At 44.1% G+C, this 23,441-nt stretch overlaps 1 protein-coding gene across 1 annotated transcript in view; it reads right to left on the bottom strand.

Moving 5' to 3' along the window:
• Positions 1–22,142: 22,142 nt before the first annotated feature.
• The window catches only part of LOC122926620, a 95,935-nt gene continuing 94,636 nt past the window's right edge, over positions 22,143–23,441 (bottom strand). Inside the window, exons 8-9 of the mRNA XM_044278053.1 lie at positions 23,167–23,262; positions 22,143–22,453 (exon numbers count right to left, since the gene is read on the bottom strand). Of these exons, the coding sequence (XP_044133988.1) occupies positions 22,374–22,453; positions 23,167–23,262 (176 nt within the window). The 3' untranslated portion in view covers positions 22,143–22,373. The remainder of the gene's footprint in view (positions 22,454–23,166; positions 23,263–23,441) is intronic.

The raw sequence follows: 23,441 nt of genomic DNA, 5'->3' as shown, positions 1-23,441 counted from the left end.
TGGTAACATATATCCAATTATGTCCTTTTTAAAAATTATTATAATACTTTTTATATAAAGGAAACATGGGAAAATAAATATTTATTAAAATGTGTAATATGGACATGAAATGTACAATCATCTAACCTGTTGATATCCTTTTGAGGTGAGGGAGATTGAACTTGTCCGAGTGTCCGTAAAACAATTTTTACTGTATCTTCCTTCCGACAAAAAATATCTAAGTATTCATGCTGAATGATACATAAAAAGTCACACATGTAGGGTTCTATATTGGTATTTCTTTACAGCATATGTATTCAATGTTGGTTGGCATCATTGTACAATTAGAACAATTGCACCAATGCAATACACCGATTTGCTGTTCTGTTTCCTTCTCCGCAAATATTTTGTATTTTGAATTTTGACTCAATAGTGGGTTTGTTGAAAAACATTCTAATTCAGAAGTATCCCCGGCATCTTTTTGGTTTAATTCTTGAATTAATATCTGCATCTTAAAAAGTAAATTAAAATTATTAGTACATTATCATAACAACATAAAAAATCGAACATGAAAAATTATATTATGACCGATAATCAAAATATTTTCTAATATTGATTACCTCCTCGTCATTTTCGTTTTCATGAAATTCAACCGTTCCTGTGTCTATGACAGTTGAGGCTACTGGAGTAGTACTATCTGAATTGAGTTCAGCACTCTCAAAAAGTTGCTTTTCCGAAAAAAATGTTTTTTTAAATAATAATCATTATATCTTGTTTAACAAAATATACATACTTATAGTAAATACTTTTTTAAATGCTTTGTGTAACACTGGGGCTTTATGCTGGATAAGATTTTGTTTATTTTACATACCCAATAATACAAATATATAATCATATAGGTCAAGTATCTACAGATCTAGTAAATTACTGAAAAATTTGGTGTTTAAAAAATATTAATGATTTTAAAAAAAAATTGTCCTTCCTTTTAAAGATTTTTTATTTATTTTTTAATCACAAAAATAACTTACCGATAATTTGAAACTATCATCCTGGATATAGCAAGCCAAAATGTCATAATTTGTATTCACAATAATAGAAGAGCTATCGGAGCCAATTCTTAATTCCAAGTCTTCGTGCTGTAAAGTTATTCCACTGTCCAACTTGATTTTTAAAAAAAGAATAATAATTGATTAATAAATATTCTGTAAATATTGTCCATATTTCACTAGAAACATAGACAGTATTTATTGCCAACAAAAAATAAAAGTACTATAGAATTTTTTTTTTAATTACTGCAATAGTATCACAAAAAAATACTCTAACATTTTATCATGCTCCAATTTAAATAGTATAAACACTTATAGTGTAACTCAGAATAATAATATGTATATTGCAAATTTTTTTTTTTACTAAATATACTTAGTATTAAAAAAAATTATTTGCGATTATACACCATATAATGACTTCTAAAGCAAATATGAAGTATATAAAATTTTAATTCTTAAAAAAAAAATATAATAATTACCAGATAATTATGTTTATTTATTTAGACCTTTAAAATATATTATAAAATATTTAATACTACTCTGCAATGTAATCTGGCAGTATAAATGTAAAATTATTTCATTATGCCACTAGAATTTTTTTGTAATGTATTTGATAATTGTACTCACCGAGTCTGGGTTGATTGAAGATCTTGGCTGTTCTTACGCAAAATCTGACATTTTGTTTAAAATAAACACTGAAGAGTAAAATAAAATATGTAAAGTTTTAAAAATTCAGTTTTGAAAAATAAAATTAGTTAGTATCTCTATTGAAATACGGAGAATTATTTACCAATATACCAATTAAAAGTCTCATAATGTATAACGCACATGAAACTGTAGAACTGAAAAAAAAAAAATGTTTGTAACATGGCCTGCACACATTGGTTCAGGTCTATGTACCACCGCCATATCCCTTGTACAATTGTTAGTGGACCTTGATTTAGGTGTAAGTACCACCACCATATCCCATGTACAATTGCTAGTGAACATTGATTCTGGTGTAAGTTCCAACATCCATATTGAAGTATCACTTATAAATGTATTAATATATTCTTGTGTAATATGTAGTTAGTGATCTGATATTAATAGGGTGTGGTGAGCACTAAGGTTTAGGGTTTTTTACAGCATTGAAACAATGTACCGCAATTCTATTTGAAATATATATTTTTTTCTATTATTTTTCAAATTGAATTAATTATGTTTTCAAATATTTCCAATTTTTAGTTTGGTGAAATTTTTATATTTACCTTATTTTTTGTTTAATTCAAAAATTAAAATGTCCCCTTGAGGATCTCAGATCCCAAACTCTTTCTCCGCCTTTCTTCTTTGTCTGTGTGTACAATGTGCAGACAATGAGGGCGGAGAGAAGAGTTTGAGGTCCGGCGCAGGCGCATTAACAAACAGTATTGCCACTGACAGCAGCGCTCTGAAGCGCTGGATAGGAGTGCCTGTGAGGAGAGAGCCGGCGCAGGCGCAGCAGGAGACGCTGAAGCCGCCGCATTGAAGAATATGGGACACAGGCGCACTACGATTCCGGCGAGTGAGGGTGCCGGGTAAGGTATCTGGCGCACGCGCAGAAGCTCAGTGAGGCCGATGCCCATACATTTCTATTGGGAATGCGCAGGATCTAACAGCAACGGGGACTGGAAAAGCCAGCGCAGTGAATAATAATGAGCTGGGCGGCGCTAGGAAACGGCAGTTGGGGCGCAGCTGGACACAAATGCAGGAGAAAGAACGCCAAAGGCAAGTGGTTCACATATGAATATAAAGTTGATTTTACAGTGTTTGAAATGCGGACAGGGGGTACACTTATATGATTGGCATACACTTTATAAGACCTATTGCAGCCACCAGTAGCGTAGGGGCAACACGTGAGGTTCACGGTGGACCAATGAGGGGCCAAATAATAACACACAGTTCATCAGGGTTACTCACGGTTAGCAGAAAGCCTCCCTGGGCCGGCAGCACAGTGTTGAGGTGGACAGCACGAAATCCTCCGGGGCACGCTCTGTGGTAGGAAGCATCAGCCAAGATGGTGGTTGAGGTGCCCTTGATGTTAGGGGTGCTTAGGGTGCTTGTTGCAGCTGAGTCCCTTGATGGTTTTTGTAGTGACGCCAGAACCGTTAATGGTGGTACAACCAATAATGGTAATAATGAGGTAGACAGTGGTGAGATGCAACTCACAACTTTTACTGATGTTGACTTTGGCTGCAGCAGTACAGAATACAGTCTCTTGTTGGTATTAGAGTTAATCTGCAAATCCACTGTTCCTAGGCTTTCTTAGGCTTTGATTTTAGCTGTGGTTATGGAGTACCTTACTCCTGTTGATGTGCTCAGTCCTATACCTTGTCCTTTCCCTCCAAGCTGAATTTTGGGACAGGTAGCTAATCTGTTTCCCAGAGTTATGGTGTGGCTGCCAGAAGCTATAAGTCCTCCACCATGCGCAAAGGTGTCTGTTGCCCTAAATAACGGCTATTATCACCGATGAATCTTTCTGATGCTTGTTTCTATTCCAGGGAGGCAAACTCTCTCCTACTGGTCAGGGATGCAAGTGTATAGTCCAGCCACAGAAGAAAAACGCTCTTCTGCTCCTCACACCTTGGTACTGCCTCATAGCGAAGTTGGTTCCACTCACTAATCTGTGGTGTAATGTCTTCACTCTACATTCTCTCCCACTAATCTAATCTGATCTCCTCAGATCTGCTATAATCTGTCTCATTAGGCCTGAACTAGGTATATATAGAACCTAAGTTTTATCCCCATCTAGTGGTGGGATGTATAAATTACACCTAATCTGCCTGGTAACAGGGATTTTGCAGATAAGTTAGTACAAAGTCACATAAGCAGGGGAAGCTCCAGATTTGGGGCCCTGACCTAGAAGGGGCACATCCAGGAGAAGGTGGACTAAAGGATTTTGTTAGGGCCCCCTGAACAGTATTACACAATGAAATTATATACAGTGACAGTATAGACAGTGTATAAAACGGATGGAACAGCTGCCGGGCCTGGTCTGAGAGAGCGATCTTTACTAGCCACAGGAATGGGGGAGGCATGAAAGGAAGGGGTGACTAAAACATTACTGTAAGACGGAGCCCCATTCAAACATTTGCTGTGGGGCCCAGTGATTTCTAGCTACACCACTGATGCAGCCCACAAAAGCAAGCTGGGTTTATCGATTCCAAAACCTTAATTAAATTGGGGGCCTGGTGATCACTTTAAGGCCTTTTAACCAGGTATTTAAGGACACAGGGCGTACCGGTACACCCTATGTATTTCCGATCACTGCCGCTTGGCTGTGTGACCCTAGACCCCCCAGGGGTGCTGCAGCTTTTTTTCTGTGACCACTTTGTAAATCTAATGGTGGAGCAATCAAACCTGTACGCCCAACAATTTTTTGCTCAACACCCGGGCTCCTTTTTGGCCAGGCCCGGTGGCTGGACCCTGGTCAGTGCAGCCGACATGAGGACGTTTTGGGGCCTCGTGCTGCACATGGGCCTAGTCAAGACACCTAGTGTCAGGCATTACTGGAGTGGGGACGTCCTCTACCAGACCCCACTTTACAGTACGGACATGACAGGCTCCCGGTTTGAGGCCATCCGGAAATGACTGCATTAGGCAGATAATGCAGCATGTCCCCCCCAAGGTGATCCTGCCTTTGACCGCCTGTACAAAATCAGGCCGGTCATCGATCACTTTGGGGCCAAATTTGTGCAGGCCTATGTACCTTAAAAGGAGGTTGCGGTTAATGAGTCTCTAATTGCTTTCAAGGAGAGACTCCTTTTCCGCCAGTATGTTCCCTCTAAGCGGGCGAGGTATGGGTTAAAGCTGTACAAACTTTGTGAGAGTACCTCAGGGTACACTTACAAGTTTTGTGTGTACGAGGGGCGAGATTCCCGTATTCAACCCCCAGAATGTCCCCCCACTTTGGGTGTTAGCGGGAAACTTGTGTGGGACCTTATGCACCCACTGCTAGATAAGGGTTACCACCTGTACGTGGATAACTTATATACTAGTATCCCCTTGTTCCAGTCCCTCGCCGCCAGATCCTTGTCCGCTTGTGGGACCATGCGGAAAAATCAACGCGGCCTCCCTACCCACCCCCTCCAGGTACCTATCCCCAGGGGTGAGACCCGTGCCCTTACCAGTAGAAACCTGTTGCTGGTCAGATATAAGGACAAAAAGGATGTCCTTGTAATGTCCACAATTCATGGTAATGGCATCACCCCTGTCCCTGTGCGAGGTACCGCGGCAACGGTCATCAAGCCCAATTGTATCGTCGACTACAATCGGTATATGGGAGGAGTTGATCTCTCTGATCAAGTCCTCAAGCCATATAATGCCATGCGCAAAACCCGGGCATGGTACAAAAAAGCTGCAGTCTACTTGGTACAGGTTGCCTTGTACAACTCTTTTGTGCTATCCCGGAGCGCTGGCAACACGGGACATTCCTTCAGTTCTATGAGGCAGTCCTCAAGGCCCTGATCTTTTCGGACCGGAAAAGCGCAGGCCGGAGTACCTCGGGAACTGGAGGCGCCCGGATCGTCCCTGGCAAACACTTTCCAGGTGTGGTCCCCCATAATGGAAAGAAGGGACGAACCCAAAAGGTGTGCAGAGTGTGTCACAAGAGGGGGATACGGAAGGACACCACTACTCAATGTGACACGTGCCCCGATCATCCGGGCCTTTGCATTATTGGTTGCTTCAGGGAGTATCACACTTCCATGGAGTACTAAATTTATATTCCAATTTAGCCACTGACAATCGGATAAAAAACTATGGTTCTCAAACTTGAAACACTAAAACTAAAAAAGTTGACATATTAGGTATCGCTGCGTCTGTAAGAATCTGCTCTATAAAAATACCCCATGACCTAACCCCTCACGGTCAAATTTTTTTTATAAAAACGGTGCAAAAAAAGTTTTTTTTTGTCACCTTACATCACAAAAATTGTAATAGCAAGCAATCAAAAAGTCATATGCCCCCCAAAATAGTGCCAATAAAACCGTCCTCTCATCCCACAAAAAATTAGCCCCTACCTAATATAATCGGCTAAAAAAAAAAAAAAAACAATGACTCTTAGACTTTGGAGATACAAAAATTATTATTTTTTGTTTATAAAAAGATAATATAGCGTGAAACATAAAAAAAAGTAGACATATTAGGTATTGCCACGTCCGTAAGAATCTGCTCTATAAAAATACCCCATGACCTAAACCCTCAGATGAACACGGTCAAAAGAATAAAATAAAAACGGTGCCAAAACAGCAATTTTTTGGCAAATTTTCCATTTGAATCCGTTTTTTCCAATAACAAAGCAAGGGTTAACAGCCAAACAAAACTTTATATTTATTTCCCTGATTCTGCAGTTTGCAGAAACACCCCATATGTGGTCGTAAACTGCTGTATGACCAAACGACAGGGCGCAGAAGGAAAGGAACGCCGTATGGTTTCTGGAAGGCAGATTTTGATGGTCTTTTTTTTTTTGGGCACCATGTCCCATTTGAAGCTACCCTAATGCACCCCTAGAGTAGAAACTCCAAAAAAGTGACCACATCTAAGAAACTACACCCCTCAAGGTCTTCAAAACTGATATTGCAACTTTATTAACCCTTTAGGTGTTCCTCAACAGTTTATGGCAAATGGAGATAAAATTTCAGAATTTCTATTTTTGGTAACCTTGCCTCACAAAAATGTAATATAGATAAACCAAAAATCATATGTACCTTAAAAATAGTCCCAACTAAACTGCCAGCTTATCCCGTAGTTTCCAAAATGGGGTCACTTTTATGGAGCTTCTACTCTAGGGGTGCATCAGGGGGGCTTCAAATGGGACATGGTGTAAATAAACCAGTCCAGCAAAATCTGCCTTCCAAAAACCACACAGCGCACCTTTCACTCTACACCCTACCGTGTGCCCGTACAGTAGTTTACGGCCACATATGGGGTGTTTCTGCAAACTACAGAATCGGGGCAATAAATATAGCATTTTGTTTGGCTGTTAACCCTTGCTTTGTTACTGGAAACAATGGAATAAAATGGGAAATTTGCCAAAAAATCTAAATTCTGAAATTTTATCTCCATTTGCAATTAACTCTTGTGGAACACCTAAAGGGTTAACGACATTTGTAAAATCCGTTTTGAATACCCTGAGGCGTGTACTTTCTAGAATGGGGTCATTTTTGGGTGGTTTCTGTTATGCTTCTAAACTTCTAAGCCTTGTAACGTCCCCAAAAAATAAAATTTCATTCCCAAAATGATCCAAACATGAAGTAGACATATGGGGAATGTAAAGTAATAACTATTTTTGGAGGTATTACTATGTATTATAGAGGTAGAGAAATTGAAACTTGGAAATGTGCCATTTTTTGTCAAAATTTTAGGTAAATTTGGTATTTTTTAATAAATAAAAATGAAATTTTTTACTTAATTTTACCAGTGTCATAAAGTACAATATGTGACGAAAAAAATATCTCAGAACGGCCTGGATAAGTCAAAGTGCTTTAAAGTTATCACCACTTAAAGTGACACTGGTCAGATTTGCAAAAAATGGCCTGGTCCTTAAGGTGAAATATGGCTGTGTCCTTAATGGGATTCTGTCATGACATTTTAGGCCTATAACCTAAACATATGGCCAGGTCCCTACTAATAACCTGAATCCAAAACTGTCCTTATTAAATCTGCCTGTGGCTCTATTAGCACATAAAACAGGTTTTTAAAACCTGTCATTCACTTACCTAAGGTGCCCAAGGGGACGTTGCTTCATACAGTGTGCCCGGCTGCACCCATCTCCGTCTGGTGCCCAGCGCCACCTTCCCAGTTGAAATCTCCGCCATCCTCACCTCAGAGCCGCCTCCGCAATCGTCCGGTCCCTCTGCCAGATCCCGCGAGTGCGCACTTGGCATAACCTGAGGGACCGGACTATTACAGGGGCGGCGCTGAGGTGAGGAAGGCAGATTTAATAAGTACAGTTTCGGATTCAGGTTATTAGTACGGACCTGGCCATATGTTTAGGTTATAGGCCTAAAATGTCATGACAGAATCCCTTTAAGGAGTTAAGCAGCAGCAGCATGGTGATAAAAATGAGTGGCAAGGTGACATGGTTTGAAGATGGCAGCATGAGGAGGCCACATAGTGGCACAGTGACTGAGTCTGGAAAAAATACTAAGGCCACAGATTGTGGAGAAGGATGCAGATGGAAACAAATCTTTAGAGCTGTATGACGGTCATCTGCAGATTAATGCAGCCATCAAAATCAAGTTGGGTTTGTCGGTTCCACCTCAGCTCACCAGCAGGCCCGAACCTAAAATCTTTTACTGGGTCAGCTCACCTGCAGGCCCGCAACTCAAATCTTTTACAGGGTCAGCTCACATGCAGGCCCACAACGCAAATCTTTTACATGTTCAGCTCACAAGCAGGTCCGCACCTAAAATCTTTTAGAGGGTCAACTCACCTGCAGGCCCACAACTCAAATCTTTTACAGGGTCAGCTCACCTGTAGGTCCGCAACTCATGCTGACTTGCTTTGAAGTAGCAGCCGTAGCCGTTTATCAGGCTCCCTCTCCGAGATCGAACAATGATTCCCCATTACCGGTAGTCACCATGTTAGGCGCATAAAAGAACATCAAAAGTTGATAGGGAAGATATCCAAATGGATCTCGGACGTCACAGGGACGTGCGATCAGGCAGAAGTTATCTAAATTCAACAAAGCGGTAGCAGGGCCTCTCCTGTATAACGTTTCCTCATTAGTGTTGAACGAGCATGCTCGGCCAAATACCTGTTCGGCTCGATCATCGCTATGCTCAGAACACCAAAATACTGCAGTGACATTCCCTGTAATTTTGTATTACTTATTCCAATAACAGGGCATCTTAAGAGTCCTGTATTGTTATTTATCATCACTACCTCCACGAGTCGGGAGTGTGTGATTTGCGCGCCCCCCACTTGCCTTCCTTGTATGTGGTAGCTGTTTCTCAGGCTCCCTCTCCGGAATCAAACACTGATTCCCAGTTACCCGGAGATTGCAATGGTTTTGAGCTGACAATTATATCGAAAGTTGACCGGCCAGACATCTGAATGGATTGTCGCCGTCACAGGGATGTGCCATTGGCCCCAGGTTAACTAGAGTCACCAAAGCGGCAGCAGGCCCTCGCCCATAATGTTTTAGATGGTCAGATCAGCAGGCCCTTGCTCCTAATGTTTTTGAGTATCACCAGCAGGCCATCAATCATAATTTTTAAAGGGTGTGTATGAGGCCCTCCTTTATGTGTAACTAAGGGTGTATCGGAGTGCCTCTTCCTTGTAATTTTTGGCAGCACTTGCACTTTATATACAAGTAAATATTCAGGAAATAATGTTTTCTATACATTTTTCCTCTACATTTTTTTCCTTGGTTTTGTGTGCATTATTGTCATTAGGTAAAAGTGGTATACTATTTGGACAAAATAGTCCCCAGCAGTGACCAGCGAGTCCAAGAGGCATCCATACATCCTCCCCATGCTGTTACAGAACCATTTCGGTGTGTTAAAAACAATTTCTGACATTTTCTTATGAACCAGGCACCCTCCCCTCTTCAGAGCAGGGGGTACCTGGTTTAATGCTCGGGTTCTCCTATTGACTTCTCGTTTTGTCCGTCGCTCCCTTCAATATCTGGTGCATTCGAGGGGCTACGGTCTGGAAGAAAGAATGTGGGTGCAAGCGTCGGAAGTAAACGCCAGCAGGTTAATTAGTTCTTTCCACATTTCTAATCCGGAGAGACCTGGTCCTGAGTGTCCGGTGGCCTATCGCTGACCCTATTGTGCCTGGGGTCAGAAGGTCACAGATAGAGATCAGCAAATTTCTTAAAAGTTCTATTCACCTGATTCTACAAATTTCACTAAAAAATTGCTTCGTGATGAATTACTTCGCCCCAAAGCGCATTTTTTTTTGTAAGTAGCGGGTGCAATCACAGGGAGCTGCGATAGCACCACCCCTGTCATTGTACCCTTTAGATGCCGCGTTCATACATGATCGAGGCATCTGAGTGTAAAATTAGTAATAAAAACAAATTTGAATCAAACTTACCACCTCCATTTTCTCGCAACGGGCCGGCTACCTCCATCTTGCTTGAAGATCTTGGCCGAAATCCTGTGTGGCGCGAGATTATGTCATCACTAGGGATGAGCGAACCCGAACTGTATAGTTCGGGTTCGTACCGAATATTGGGGTGTCCGTGACACGGACCCGAACCCGGACATTTTCGTAAAAGTCCGGGTTCGGTGTTCGTCGCTTTCTTGGCGCTTTTTGAAAGGCTGCAAAGCAGCCAATCAACAAGCGTCATACTACTTGCCCCAAGAGGCCGTCACAGCCATGCCTACTATTGGCATGGCTGTGATTGGCCAGAGAACCATGTGACCCAGCCTCTATATAAGCTGGAGTCACATAGCGCCGCCCGTCACTCTGCTCTGATCAGCATAAGAGAGGTTGCAGCTGCGACATTAGGGCGAGATTAGGCAGTGATTAACTCCTCCAAAAGACTTCATTCAGAGATCGATCTGCAGCTGTGGATGATTGAACTGCTGTTATTCAATTGCTCACTGTTTTTAGGCTGCCCAGAGCGTTTTTCAGTCACTTTTTTCTGGGGTGATCGGCGGCCATTTTGTGTCTTGTGGTGTGCCAGCACAAGCTGCCACCAAGTGCATTTAACCCTCAATGGTGTGGTTGTTTTTTGGCTAAATCATACATCAGGGTCAAGCTGTCACACCAAGTGCATTTAATCAGCAATAGTGTGGTTATTTGTTGGCCATATACAACATCAGGGGCAAGCTGAGCCTGTCACCAAGTGCATTTAACCCTCAATGGTGTGGTTGTTTTTTGGCTAAATCCTACATCAGGGTCAAGCTGTCGCCAAGTGCATTTAACCAGCAATAGTGTGGTTATTTTTTGGCCATATAGTACATCAGGGGCAAGCTGAGCCTGTCACCAAGTGCATTTAACCCTTAATGGTGTGGTTGTTTTTTGGCAAAATCCTACATCAGGGTCAAGCTGTCACACCAAGTGCATTTAACCATCAATAGTTTGGTTATTTTTGGCCATATACTACATCAGGGGCAAGCTGTCACCAAGTGCATTTAACCCTCAATGGTGTGGTTGTTTTTTGGCTAAATCCTACATCAGGGTCAAGCTGTCACACCAAGTGCATTTAACCATCAATAGTCTGGTTATATTTTGGCCATATACTACATCAGGGGCAAGCTGTCACCAAGTGCATTTAACCCTCAATGGTGTGGTTGTTTTTTGACTAAATCCTACATCAGGGTCAAGCTGTCACACCAAGTGCATTTAACCAACAATAGTCTGGTTATTTTTTGGCCATATACTACATCAGGGGCAAGCTGAGCCTGTCACCAAGTGCATTTAACCCTCAATAGTGTGGTTGGTCAAGCTGTCACACCAAGTGCATTTAACCATCAATAGTGTGGTTATTTTTTGGCCATATCCCAGTCTAATTCTGTCAGTAAACGTATACCTGTCACCCAGCGCCTAAATACTAGGCCTCAAGTTTAAATCCAGCTAAATTTGTCGTTACTGCTGTACTGTTGTGGCTGGGCAAGTTATTTAGTGTCCGTCAAAGCACAGTTTTTGTTCTGGGTTGAAATACAATTCCCAATTTAGCAATTTCCTAATTTAGTGGTTCCTGCTATATCAGAACTATTTTAAATCTATCCCTAAAAGGGTATATTAGATTCAAGGTGCACATAGGGTCATTCTGAATAACTTCACACACACACTACTGTGCATTTCCAAGTCTAATTCTGTCTGTAAACGTATACCTGTCACCCAGCGCCTAAATACTAGGCCTCAAATTTATAGTCAGCTAAATCTGTGATTACTGCTGTGCCTGTATTAGTGTAATAAGGTACCTAAATATATAGGTAGATAGTGTTAGTTGTCTTTAAAAAAAGGCCTGAATTTGAATTCAATACATTGGGTCAAATAATATTTTTGTTGTTGTGGTGAACGATAACAATGAGGAAAGCATCTAGTAAGGGACGCGGACGCGGACATGGTCGTGGTGGTGTTAGTGGACCCTCTGGTGCTGGGAGAGGACGTGGCCATTCTGCCACAGCCACACGTCCTAGTGTACCAACTACCTCAGGTCCCAGTAGCCGCCATAATTTACAGCGATATTTGGTGGGGCCCAATGCCGTTCTAAGGATGGTAAGGCCTGAGCAGGTACAGGCATTAGTCAATTGGGTGGCCGACAGTGGATAAAGCACGTTCACATTATCTTTAATGGGACATTCTACCACCAGCTCAGGGGCACGGCGATGGGGAGTCTGTGTGCCCCATCGTACGCCAACTTGTTCCTGGGCTGGTGGGAGGAGAATGTTGTCTTCGGTGATTCGCTGGCCCACGTCGTCACACAGGTGGGGACGTGGGTCAGGTTCATCGATGATATATTCCTACTATGGAATGGGGAGGCTGGTCAACTACAACATTTTGTTGACAGCCTCAACATTAATGAAGTAGGATTACGTTTTACGTCAGAGGTCCAAAAGGACACTTTACCTTTTTTGGATGTGGTTATCATGAGAGGGAGAGGAGGGGAGATTCATACGAAAACCTACAGAAAACCTACCTCCACCAATGCTCTTCTCAATTGGAATAGTCATCATCCTCTCCCCCTTAAAAAAGGTATTCCCACAGGACAGTATTTAAGAATGAGGAGGAACTGTTCCAGTATGAGAGATTTTAAAATACAAGCCGACGACCTACGGACAAGGTTCAAGGAAAAGGGTTATCCTGACTCGACCCTGAGGGCAGCATATCAAAAGGCATGCTCCAGGAGTAGATGTGAATTGCTGCATCCCAATAAGACAGACAAAGATGACAAACAGATACGTCTGATTGGAACCTTTGATGGGGCAGCCAAAGAGGTACGAGATGTTATTTCAAAACATTGGAACATCTTGTTACTTGATCCAGATGTTAAGGATGTGGTTGCACCCCGTGCCAACATTACGTATCGAAGGGGTCGGTCTATACGTGACAGAATTATACGCAGCCACTTCAGCGAGACCGACGACCACATAGACGGCTGGTTAAAACGGCCGGTGGGTTGCTTTCGCTGTAGTGGTTGCGTAGCTTGCCCGTTCATTAAAAAAGGAGGCACCTTCAAAAGCAATACCACCAATAAGACCTACAGTATCAGGAATTTCTTGAACTGTAGATCTCAGGGTGTCATCTATAAGGCGACCTGCCATTGTGGTTTAGAGTACGTGGGTAAAACCACAATGGAACTTCGTAGGAGGGTGGGGGAACACCTCGGAGACATTAGGAACAAAAGGGATACCCCCCCTCGCCAAACACGTTGAAATCAGCCACAATGGCAACCCGCGAGGTATCACCTTTATGGGTATTGAATCAGTCCCTCGGCCAAAGAGAGGAGGCAACTGGGACAGGAGGATACTACAGCGGGAGACGTGGTGGATCTTTGAGCTAAAGACTTTCCATCCTACAGGGCTCAATGAGCAGCTTTCATTTAGCTCGTTCATTGAGGAATCTAGATCCACGCACTAATCTGTAACTATCTCCAGAACCCCTATTCACATACCCATTTAATTCACTATATACCCACTATGTCTATAAGTATGATACTTGTAGTCCATTTAGTGAACAGACATATTTATTGAGTAATATGTTTAGTCGAGTGCTTGTAGTATTAATCCATCGTTACCGCTCATGCTGGAATCTCATTTACACATTTGCAGTTCTTATAATTCCCCATCTGTGCGACATATTGCAAATACACATGGGGACTTTCATTATTGCGACTCATAATTACAGCTGTAGAGCTGTCTAAATATACCGTTATGTTTCTGTTCACACTGTATGTTTGGGTCAAGCATCTCTATACCACCTACATATTGGCCATTCAAATCACAACATGTTTCCTGTTTTTTAAATACCATGGGTTGCGCCTCCCAGGACATTAAGGAGTGACGCACCTTTACCTGACTTGTCAGGAACGTGGGTGTAAGGTGGGGAGTAGGAGTGGCTCACCTCCGTATCACCACCTATAGTTTACCCAATCACTGAGAGTGCTATGGCCGCATTTGCATGGACCGCCTTTGATCACGTGACGGCAGCGAGTGACGCGACCTGATGCGTCACAGGTCACGTGACGGATCACATGGAACCGGGGGGGGGGAGGAGTCTACTTGACGCGCCCGCCTTTAAAAAGGACGCCAGCGCGATTTACCCGCTGCCACTGCCATACGCAGGATAGGTGCGGACCATGGACCCAATTTGAAGTTCCAGCAAGCTAAGTACTGCCTATTGTATACCATATAGGATTGTGTCTCATGCTGCTTCAGCTTTACATGAAATGCTGATATAGGCACATACTGCCTGTCGTTACTTACTTGTGGTCCAGTTTATACTTGAGTCCCCTGATGATCTGGTGCCTACCAGTGAAACGCGTTGGGTTGTTTTCTTTTTCTTTTCTTTCTTTTTTTCTACGTTTATTAGCTGATCCTAGAGGTGACTGGTCCTTTAACTTCGACGAAGCTGGGCAGTCAAAAAATAGGTCTGAGGGCCATTTAGGGTCAGACGGAGGGAGCCCACACATAGAGTATAGGGATATATATAGGGGTTGAGACCCAACATCTGTCCACCTTCTCCCTATCTCTATCACTTTTTTTCACAACTCAATCCTCCGAGTGGGCCAGTGTTCACACCGCCTGGCTCCACAATTTTTTCAAAACCTGACCAGTTCATCGAGGTTGGCAGGGAATAATTTTTGTCCTCTGAGAGAGGTTTTTTGATACTATGTATTTGTTGAGCCAATTATTTTAAATGTAATCATTAAAGACATATCTTTTTAAGATGTACCATTATCCAATTTAGTTCCCACCCAGTCTTCTGCAGAAAGCGCACAGATGGCACCTGAAAACCAAGCCCATCAGTCTGTCACATCACCCCCATGCATACCAGGGAAACTGTCTGAGCCTCAAGTTATGCAGCAGTCTCTTATGCTGTTTGAAGACTCCGCTGGCAGGGTTTCCCAAGGGCATCCACCTAGCCCTTCCCCAGCGGTGGAAGACATAGAATGCACTGACGCACAACCACTTATGTTTCCTGATGATGAGGACATGGGAATACCAACTCAGCATGTCTCTGATGATGACGAAACACAGGTGCCAACTGCTGCGTCTTTCTGCAGTGTGCAGACTGAACAGGAGGTCAGGGATCAAGACTGGGTGGAAGACGATGCAGGGGACGATGAGGTCCTAGACCCCACATGGAATGAAGGTCGTGCCACTGACTTTCACAGTTCGGAGGAAGAGGCAGTGGTGAGACCGAGCCAACAGCATAGCAAAAGAGGGAGCAGTGGGCAAAAGCAGAACACCCGCCGCCAAGAGACTCCGCCTGCTACTGACCGCCGCCATCTGGGACCGAGCACCCGAAAGGCAGCTTCAAGGATTTCCCTGGCATGGCACTTCTTCAAACAATGTGCTGACGACAAGACCCGATTGGTTTGCACGCTGTGCCATCAGAGCCTGAAGAGAGGCATTAACGTTCTAAACCTTAGCACAACCTGCATGACCAGGCACCTGCATGGAAAGCATGAACTGCAGTGGAGTAAACACCTTAAAACCAAGGAAGTCACTCAGGCTCCCCCTGCTACCTCTTCTGCTGCTGCCGCCTCGGCCTCTTCTGCTGCTGCCGCCTCGGCCTCTTCTGCTGCTGCCGCCTCGGCCTCTTCTGCTGCTGCCGCCTCGGCCTCTTCCTCCGCCTCTGGAGGAACGTTGGCACCTGCCGCCCAGCAAACAGGGGATGTACCACCAACACCACCACCTCCGTCACCAAGCATCTCAACCATGTCACACGGCAGCGTTCAACTCTCCATCTCACAAACATTTGAGAGAAAGCGTAAATTCCCACCTAGCCACCCTCGATCCCTGGCCCTGAATGCCAGCATTTCTAATCTATTGGCCTATGAAATGCTGTCATTCAGGCTGGTGGACACAGACAGCTTCAAACAGCTCATGTCGCTTGCTGTCCCACAGTATGTTGTTCCTAGCCGGCACTACTTCTCCAAGAGAGCCGTGCCTTCCCTGCACAACCAAGTATCCGATAAAATCAAGTGTGCACTGCGCAACACCATCTGTGGCAAGGTCCACCTAACCACAGATACGTGGACCAGTAAGCACGGCCAGGGACGCTATATCTCCCTAACTGCACACTGGGTAAATGTAGTGGCAGCTGGGCCCCAGGCGGAGAGCTGTTTGGCGCACGTCCTTCCGCCGCCAAGGATCGCAGGGCAACATTCTTTGCCTCCTGTTGCCACCTCCTCCTACTCAGCTTCCTCCTCCTCTTCTTCCACCTGCTCATCCAGTCAGCCACACACCTTCACCACCAACTTCAGCACAGCGCGGGGTAAACGTCAGCAGGCCATTCTGAAACTCATATGTTTGGGGGACAGGCCCCACACCGCACAGGAGTTGTGGCGGGGTATAGAACAACAGACCGACGAGTGGTTGCTGCCGGTGAGCCTCAAGCCCGGCCTGGTAGTGTGCGATAATGGGCGAAATCTCGTTGCAGCTCTGGGACTAGCCGGTTTAACGCACATCCCTTGCTTGGCGCATGTGCTGAATTTGGTGGTGCAGAAGTTCATTCACAACTACCCCGACATGTCAGAGCTGCTGCATAAAGTGCGGGCCGTCTGTTCGCGCTTCCGGCGTTCACATCCTGCCGCTGCTCGCCTGTCTGCGCTACAGCGTAACTTCGGCCTTCCCGCTCACCGCCTCATATGCGACGTGCCCACCAGGTGGAACTCCACCTTGCACATGCTGGACAGACTGTGCGAGCAGCAGCAGGCCATAGTGGAGTTTCAGCTGCAGCACGCACGGGTCAGTCGCTCTACGGAACAGCACCACAGCACCACTTCACCACCAATGACTGGGCCTCCATGCGAGACCTGTGTGCCCTGTTGCGCTTTTTAGAGTACTCCACCAACATGGCCAGTGGCGATGACGCCGTTATCAGCGTTACAATACCACTTCTATGTCTCCTTGAGAAAACACTTAGGGCGATGATGGAAGAGGAGGTGGCCCAGGAGGAGGAGAAGGAGGAGGAGGAGGAAGAGGGGTCATTTTTAGCACTTTCAGGCCAGTCTCTTCGAAGTGACTCAGAGGGAGGTTTTCTGCAACAGCAGAGGCCAGGTACAAATGTGGCCAGCCAGGGCCCACTACTGGAGGACGAGGAGGACGAGGATGAGGAGGAGGTGGAGGAGGAGGAGGATGAGGATGAAGGATGGTCACAGCGGGGTGGCACCCAACGCAGCTCGGGCCCATCATGACGATACGCCTCCCACAGAGGACAGCTTGTCCTTACCTCTGGGCAGCCTGGCACACATGAGCGACTACATGCTGCAGTGCCTGCGCAACGACAGCAGAGTTGCCCACATTTTAACGTGTGCGGACTACTGGGTTGCCACCCTGCTGGATCCACGCTACAAAGGCAATGTGCCCACCCTACTTCCTGCACTGGAGCGTGATAGGAAGATGCGCGAGTACAAGCGCACGTTGGTAGACGCGCTACTGAGAGCATTCCCAAATGTCACAGGGGAACAAGTGGAAGCCCAAGGGCAAGGCAGAGGTGGAGCAAGAGGTCGCCAAGGCAGCTGTGTCACGGCCAGCTCCTCTGAGGGCAGGGTTAGCATGGCAGAGATGTGGAAAAGTTTTGTCAACACGCCACAGCTAACTGCACCACCACCTGATACGCAACGTGTTAGCAGGAGGCAACATTTCACTAACATAGTGGAACAGTACGTGTGCACACCCCTCCACGTACTGACTGATGGTTCGGCCCCATTCAACTTCTGGGTCTCTAAATTGTCCACGTGGCCAGAGCTAGCCTTTTATGCCTTGGAGGTGCTGGCCTGCCCGGCGGCCAGCGTTTTGTCTGAACGTGTATTCAGCACGGCAGGGGGCGTCATTACTGACAAACGCAGCCGCCTGTCTACAGCCAATGTGGACAAGCTGACGTTCATAAAAATGAACCAGGCATGGATCCCACAGGACCTGTCCATCCCTTGTGCAGATTAGACATTAACTACCTCCCCTTAACCATATATTATTGGACTCCAGGGCACTTCCTCATTCAATCCTCTTTTTATTTTCATTTTACCATTATATTGCGAGGCTACCCAAAGTTGAATGAACATCTCCTCTGTCTCGGTGCCGGGGCCTAAATATATGCCAATGGACTGTTCCAATGTTGGGTGACGTGAAGCCTGATTCTCTGCTATGACATGCAGACTGATTCTCTGCTGACATGAAGCCAGATTGTCTGTTACGGGACCTCTCTCCTCTGCCTGGGTGCCTGGGCCTAAATATATGACAATGGACTGTTACAGTGGTGGGTGACGTGAAGCCTGATTCTCTTCTATGACATGCAGACTGATTCTCTGCTGACATGCAGCCAGATTCTCTGTTACGGGACCTCTCTCCTCTGCCTGGGTGCCTGGGCCTAAATATATGACAATGGACTGTTCCAATGTTGGGTGACGTGAAGCCTGATTCTCTGCTATGACATGAAGACTGATTCTCTGCTGACATGAAGCCAGATTCTCTGTTACAGGACCTCTCTCCTCTGCCTGGGTGCTGGGCCTAAATATATGACAATGGACTGTTACAGTGGTGGCTGACGTGAAGCCTGATTCTCTGCTATGACATGCAGACTGATTCTCTGCTGACATGAAGCCAGATCCTCTGTTACGGGACCTCTCTCCTCTACCTGGGTGCATGGGCCTAAATATATGCCAATGGACTGTTACAGTGGTGGGTGACGTGAAGCCTGATTCTCTGCTATGATATGAAGACTGATTCTCTGCTGACATGAAGCCAGATTCTCTGTTACGGGAACTCTCTCCTCTGCCTGGGTGCCAGGGCCTAAATATATGACAATGGACTGTTACAGTGGTGGGTGACGTGAAGCCAGATTCTCTGCTATGGGACCTCTCTCCAATTGATATTGGTTATTTATTTTTTTTTTTTTTTTTTTTTTATTCATTTCCCTATCCACATTTGTTTGCAGGGGATTTACCTACATGTTGCTGCCTTTTGCAGCCCTCTAGCTCTTTCCTGGGCTGTTTTACAGCCTTTCTAGTGCCGAAAAGTTCGGGTCCCCATTGACTTCAATGGGGATCGGGACGAAGTTCGGGTCGGGTTCGGATCCCGAACCCGAACATTTCTGGGAAGTTCGGCCGTACTTCTCGAACCCGAACATCCAGGTGTCCGTTCAACTCTAGTCATCACGCCTGTGACAGGCGCAGCACAATGAAGTGCCTTTTGCGCTGTGGCATTAGAAGAATTTGATATCTCTAACACTTTAGTCCAACCAGACTGTCTGTTACTCTGCTTTAATTTTTCTAGCGCCGTTCTATGGAAACAGTAGGGTTAAAGAGCACACCAAACTACGCAATTCATATCAGATCTCAGATATGCCTCACAGAGAGAATATAAAGCTTAATAAGCTTAAATAACTTTAAGTGAGAGTACAGATACTGAAGAGAAATATATCCACCATTTATGTTGAATGACAAGATTGAAAGGTTGAACCACCATCCTATGCATACCGCCATTTTATGATATCTTTTCAACACGTGTTATGTACATGGACTATCTGCTGCGGAGGCGAGAGTGTTATATATGAAGAAAAGTTGAAGTTAATAAAGAAGTTATTTCAAGCATTTGGTGTGCTCTTTATACCTACTGCTTCCATAGAACGGAGCTAGAGGAATTACAGAGTAATAGACAGTCTGGTTAGACTAAAAAGTCAGAGGTATCAAAATTCTTCTAATGCCACAGCGCAAAATGCACTTCATAGTGCTGCGCCTGTTAGAACGCCGGCTGGCGTGGTGACGTATGATGTCATCACGGCGGCCAGCGTGATGATGTAACCTCGCACCACACAGGATTTTGGCTGGGATCTTCAAGCAAGATGGAGGATGAAAGTGAATTTTTTTGTTTTTCATACTATTTAAGGTTAAATCGATTCACTGACACAAAGCACGAGGAAATTCGGCTTCTAGGCGAATCAAATTTATCCTGAAATTCGGATCGAATGAAACTTCGTGGGTTTTGATTCGCTCATCTCTAGTCGCAGCGGGTGGCCACTTGCTCTGTTTCAAGAGATCGCTCCATGACCTAGTGGTGGGAATGGATTCCGGTCCAGGTTTTCCTGCTTAGGTTTGCGATCCTTTTTGTCCCATTTAGGAATCTGTAGCTTTTCCTTTCAGCTGTTCTCTGTCTGCCACTCCCAGCTACTATATATTCTCCCTTTCTGCTTCCCTTTTTGCCAGATATAGACCTTCTTTACAGATCTTCTATTCTGACCTCTGGTGGAGTTGGAGTTCCTGTGGAGCTGTTGGAACTGGAGCTGTTGGATCTCCGTTTCTCTCCTGTTTGTTGTCTCCCTTCTGGGATTGTTTGTGTTGTTTGTCCTTTCCCTGTTGTTATCCTAGGTGGCAGTGGTGAGGACTAGGGCTCCCATCGCCCTTCTCACTATCTAGGGCTTATTTCAGGGTAAGCCATGGACGAGGCACGTGATCAGCGTATGGGTTAGCAGCCCATCTAGGGACGTCAGGGCAGCCAGGTGCCAGTGCTAGGTGAGTTAGGGGTCACCACTCCTCCCTCTCCCTAGTGAAAGGGTTCTCCCTTTCCCTCCCCTCTGTGCCACACGTCTGTTACCTGCCATATCAGACGTGATAGAGAATAGTGATGAGCGGCAGGGGTCATATTCGAATTCGCAATATTTCGCGAATATTTTGTAGAATATTCGTCGAATATTCGCAAATTTGAATATTCGTTATATTCTACGATCTTATTTACTCGAAAAATCGGCAAGGTAATGATAGTGTAATATGTGAATTTTCGTCATGCTAATTTTTGTAATGCAAATTTTTTAACTTACAACTATTAGACAAAGAAGATTATAGCACTAGATTAGCTAAATTGCTCTACATTTGTTTTTTTTTTTCGAATATTCGCTATATTGCTATAACTTTGTTTTTTCGAACATTCGTAATATTCTAAAACAAGAATATATAGCAATATAGCGAATATTCAATAAAAATATGAAAATAGAGCGATTTAGCTAATATAGTGCTATAATCTTCTTTGTCTAATAGCTGTAATTTTTTTCTCATCTGAAGTTCAGATTTGAAAAAAATGACAACTATTAAAAAAAAGATTATAGCACTATATTAGCTAAAATGCTCTATATTAGTTTAATTTTTCCGAATATTCGAAAAAAAAAGAATATAGAGCAATTTAGCTAATATAGTGCTATAATCTTTGTCTAATAGTTTAAAAATTCACAATAGAAATTTGCATTACAAAAATTTGCATTACGAAAATTCGCAAACAACACTACTCCTAAAGTCAAATATACTGCAGCCTTCTCATTGGCCCACAAGCTAGAAGCAGGGAGGGATCATGTCTACTGATTAAAAAAAAAATCTAATATTCGAAATTACGAATATATATCACTATATTCGAAATATTTGTGAATTTGTAAGTACCTATTTATTTACGATAAAAATTTGAAATTCGAATATTTGTGATCAACACTAATAGAGAACCCACACCACGATGATCATCTGTCCAGCAATAGCTCCAGCCCTGAAAGGACTTAACTCTGTCCTGTTTAATGGATGGAGCTCATTACTTCTGTGCTGCTTCCATACAAATGAATGGTAACTGGTTCTGCGGTGAGGAACTCCATCGAATACTCAGTGGGCTGAGCTCTGTGTCGGGGTTCTGGATGTCGAACCCCTGCTGATCAGCTAGTGATGACCTATTCTGAGGATAGACTATCACTTATTAAAAGCTGGACAACCCCTTCAAGGCAGCACACAACTAAAGCAACCACGAACATTACTCTGACCATTAATGATCTGCACTTCAAGATGACACAACTTGTAAATGGAAAGTCTAAAATATCTTTATTCATATAAGGTAAAACAACCGGAAGATAAGAAAAATGTCTGAACCCAAAAATGCCCCAGTGACTAATAAATGGGTTAATGACCCAAAAATGTCCCAATGACCCCCCCCCCAAAAAAAAAAACCCCACCACCATTGACCATGTAATAACTAATATAATTTAAAATATATCATTATAAAATAATATAACATTTGCCGGAAAGGTCACCAGAAGCCAACTCTATCCATCATCAGTAGAACCCCATGTGATGTCTGAAATACGCTTGAACCTTGAATCATATTTTTGGGGTGAATCGGTGACAATTGGTGTTGTCTGCTGCCCCGGTCAGGTTGGTGGTGTCAGAAGCCAATAAGCTCACATCCAGTTGAAGAAATTGCTGCAAATTGTTGTAAAACCGACAATGACAAGAAGTGTGATCAACAAAACAAAAAAACCTGGAAAAAAAGAGAAAAAATATTAACCTATTGACCTACACACAGGCACAGGTTACCCCACGGAAGGTTCTTCTGCCACATGATGGGGCTCATGTGTCCATGGTGAGCTACTATTTGCATGGTATGGCATGTGCTCCTGACAAATGACTATATTATATGTTGCAATGTGGTAATTGCCCCACAAACTGAGCAATCCTATTAAAGCTGCTCTCCAGGCCACTGGCCTTTATTGAAGCTCCTCACCGTCTATGTGCAGTTCTCCCCCCGATAATTTGTGTTTCAAATTGGTGAGTTAGTTGGTTGTAGTTTACAATAAGTCTGGCCTTTCTGTAATTAAAATCAGCTCCCCACGAGCTTCTACACAGCAGCCAGTGTGATCAAGAAGAGCTGAGTGTTTGCTTCTACACTGCTTCTGAACATGGCAGGAGCCTCGCCTTCTATAAGTGTGATCTCCCCCTCCTTATCTATTCTATGAAAGCTGGCGCTGAAAACAAACATAGTGTGAACTAAGGGAAAGAATGTCACAGCAGTACAGTGCTGGCAGAAGGGAGAGATGCAGCCTGCTTCTGAGAGAAATGCATCTAGCTGTGCAGTTAAAAGAGGGGATAATATGTCACCCTGCCGTGTGCAGATCACCTTTCGGCTGGTATATTATTGTATCACAGGACTTCACTATTCCTGGCTGCGCACATTATACACCAGAGTCTCCTCACCTTGTAGTATTCCGACCTTCTCCTGCATTGATGCCAGTAGTTCATTATGATGTGAGATAATTTGCAGAATAGTTTTTTCCAGCTCAGTCAGACGTTCTGAAGAAGAGATGAGGCAGACAGAAATAATCACTTACAGAAATATATCCCACAATCGGGGAATGATAAGGTTTTATATGGCCTGAACCCCACTCTCTAATAATGGGGGGACCTGTCACCAGAAGGTAATCACCCCCACCATGCTGTATGACATATAAAGTTATAGTTATTGGTCCCCA

This window comes from Bufo gargarizans, chromosome 1 (assembly GCF_014858855.1).
Source record: "Bufo gargarizans isolate SCDJY-AF-19 chromosome 1, ASM1485885v1, whole genome shotgun sequence".
Classification (NCBI taxonomy): domain Eukaryota; kingdom Metazoa; phylum Chordata; class Amphibia; order Anura; family Bufonidae; genus Bufo; species Bufo gargarizans.
This window is presented reverse-complemented; position numbering and strand designations above follow the sequence as displayed.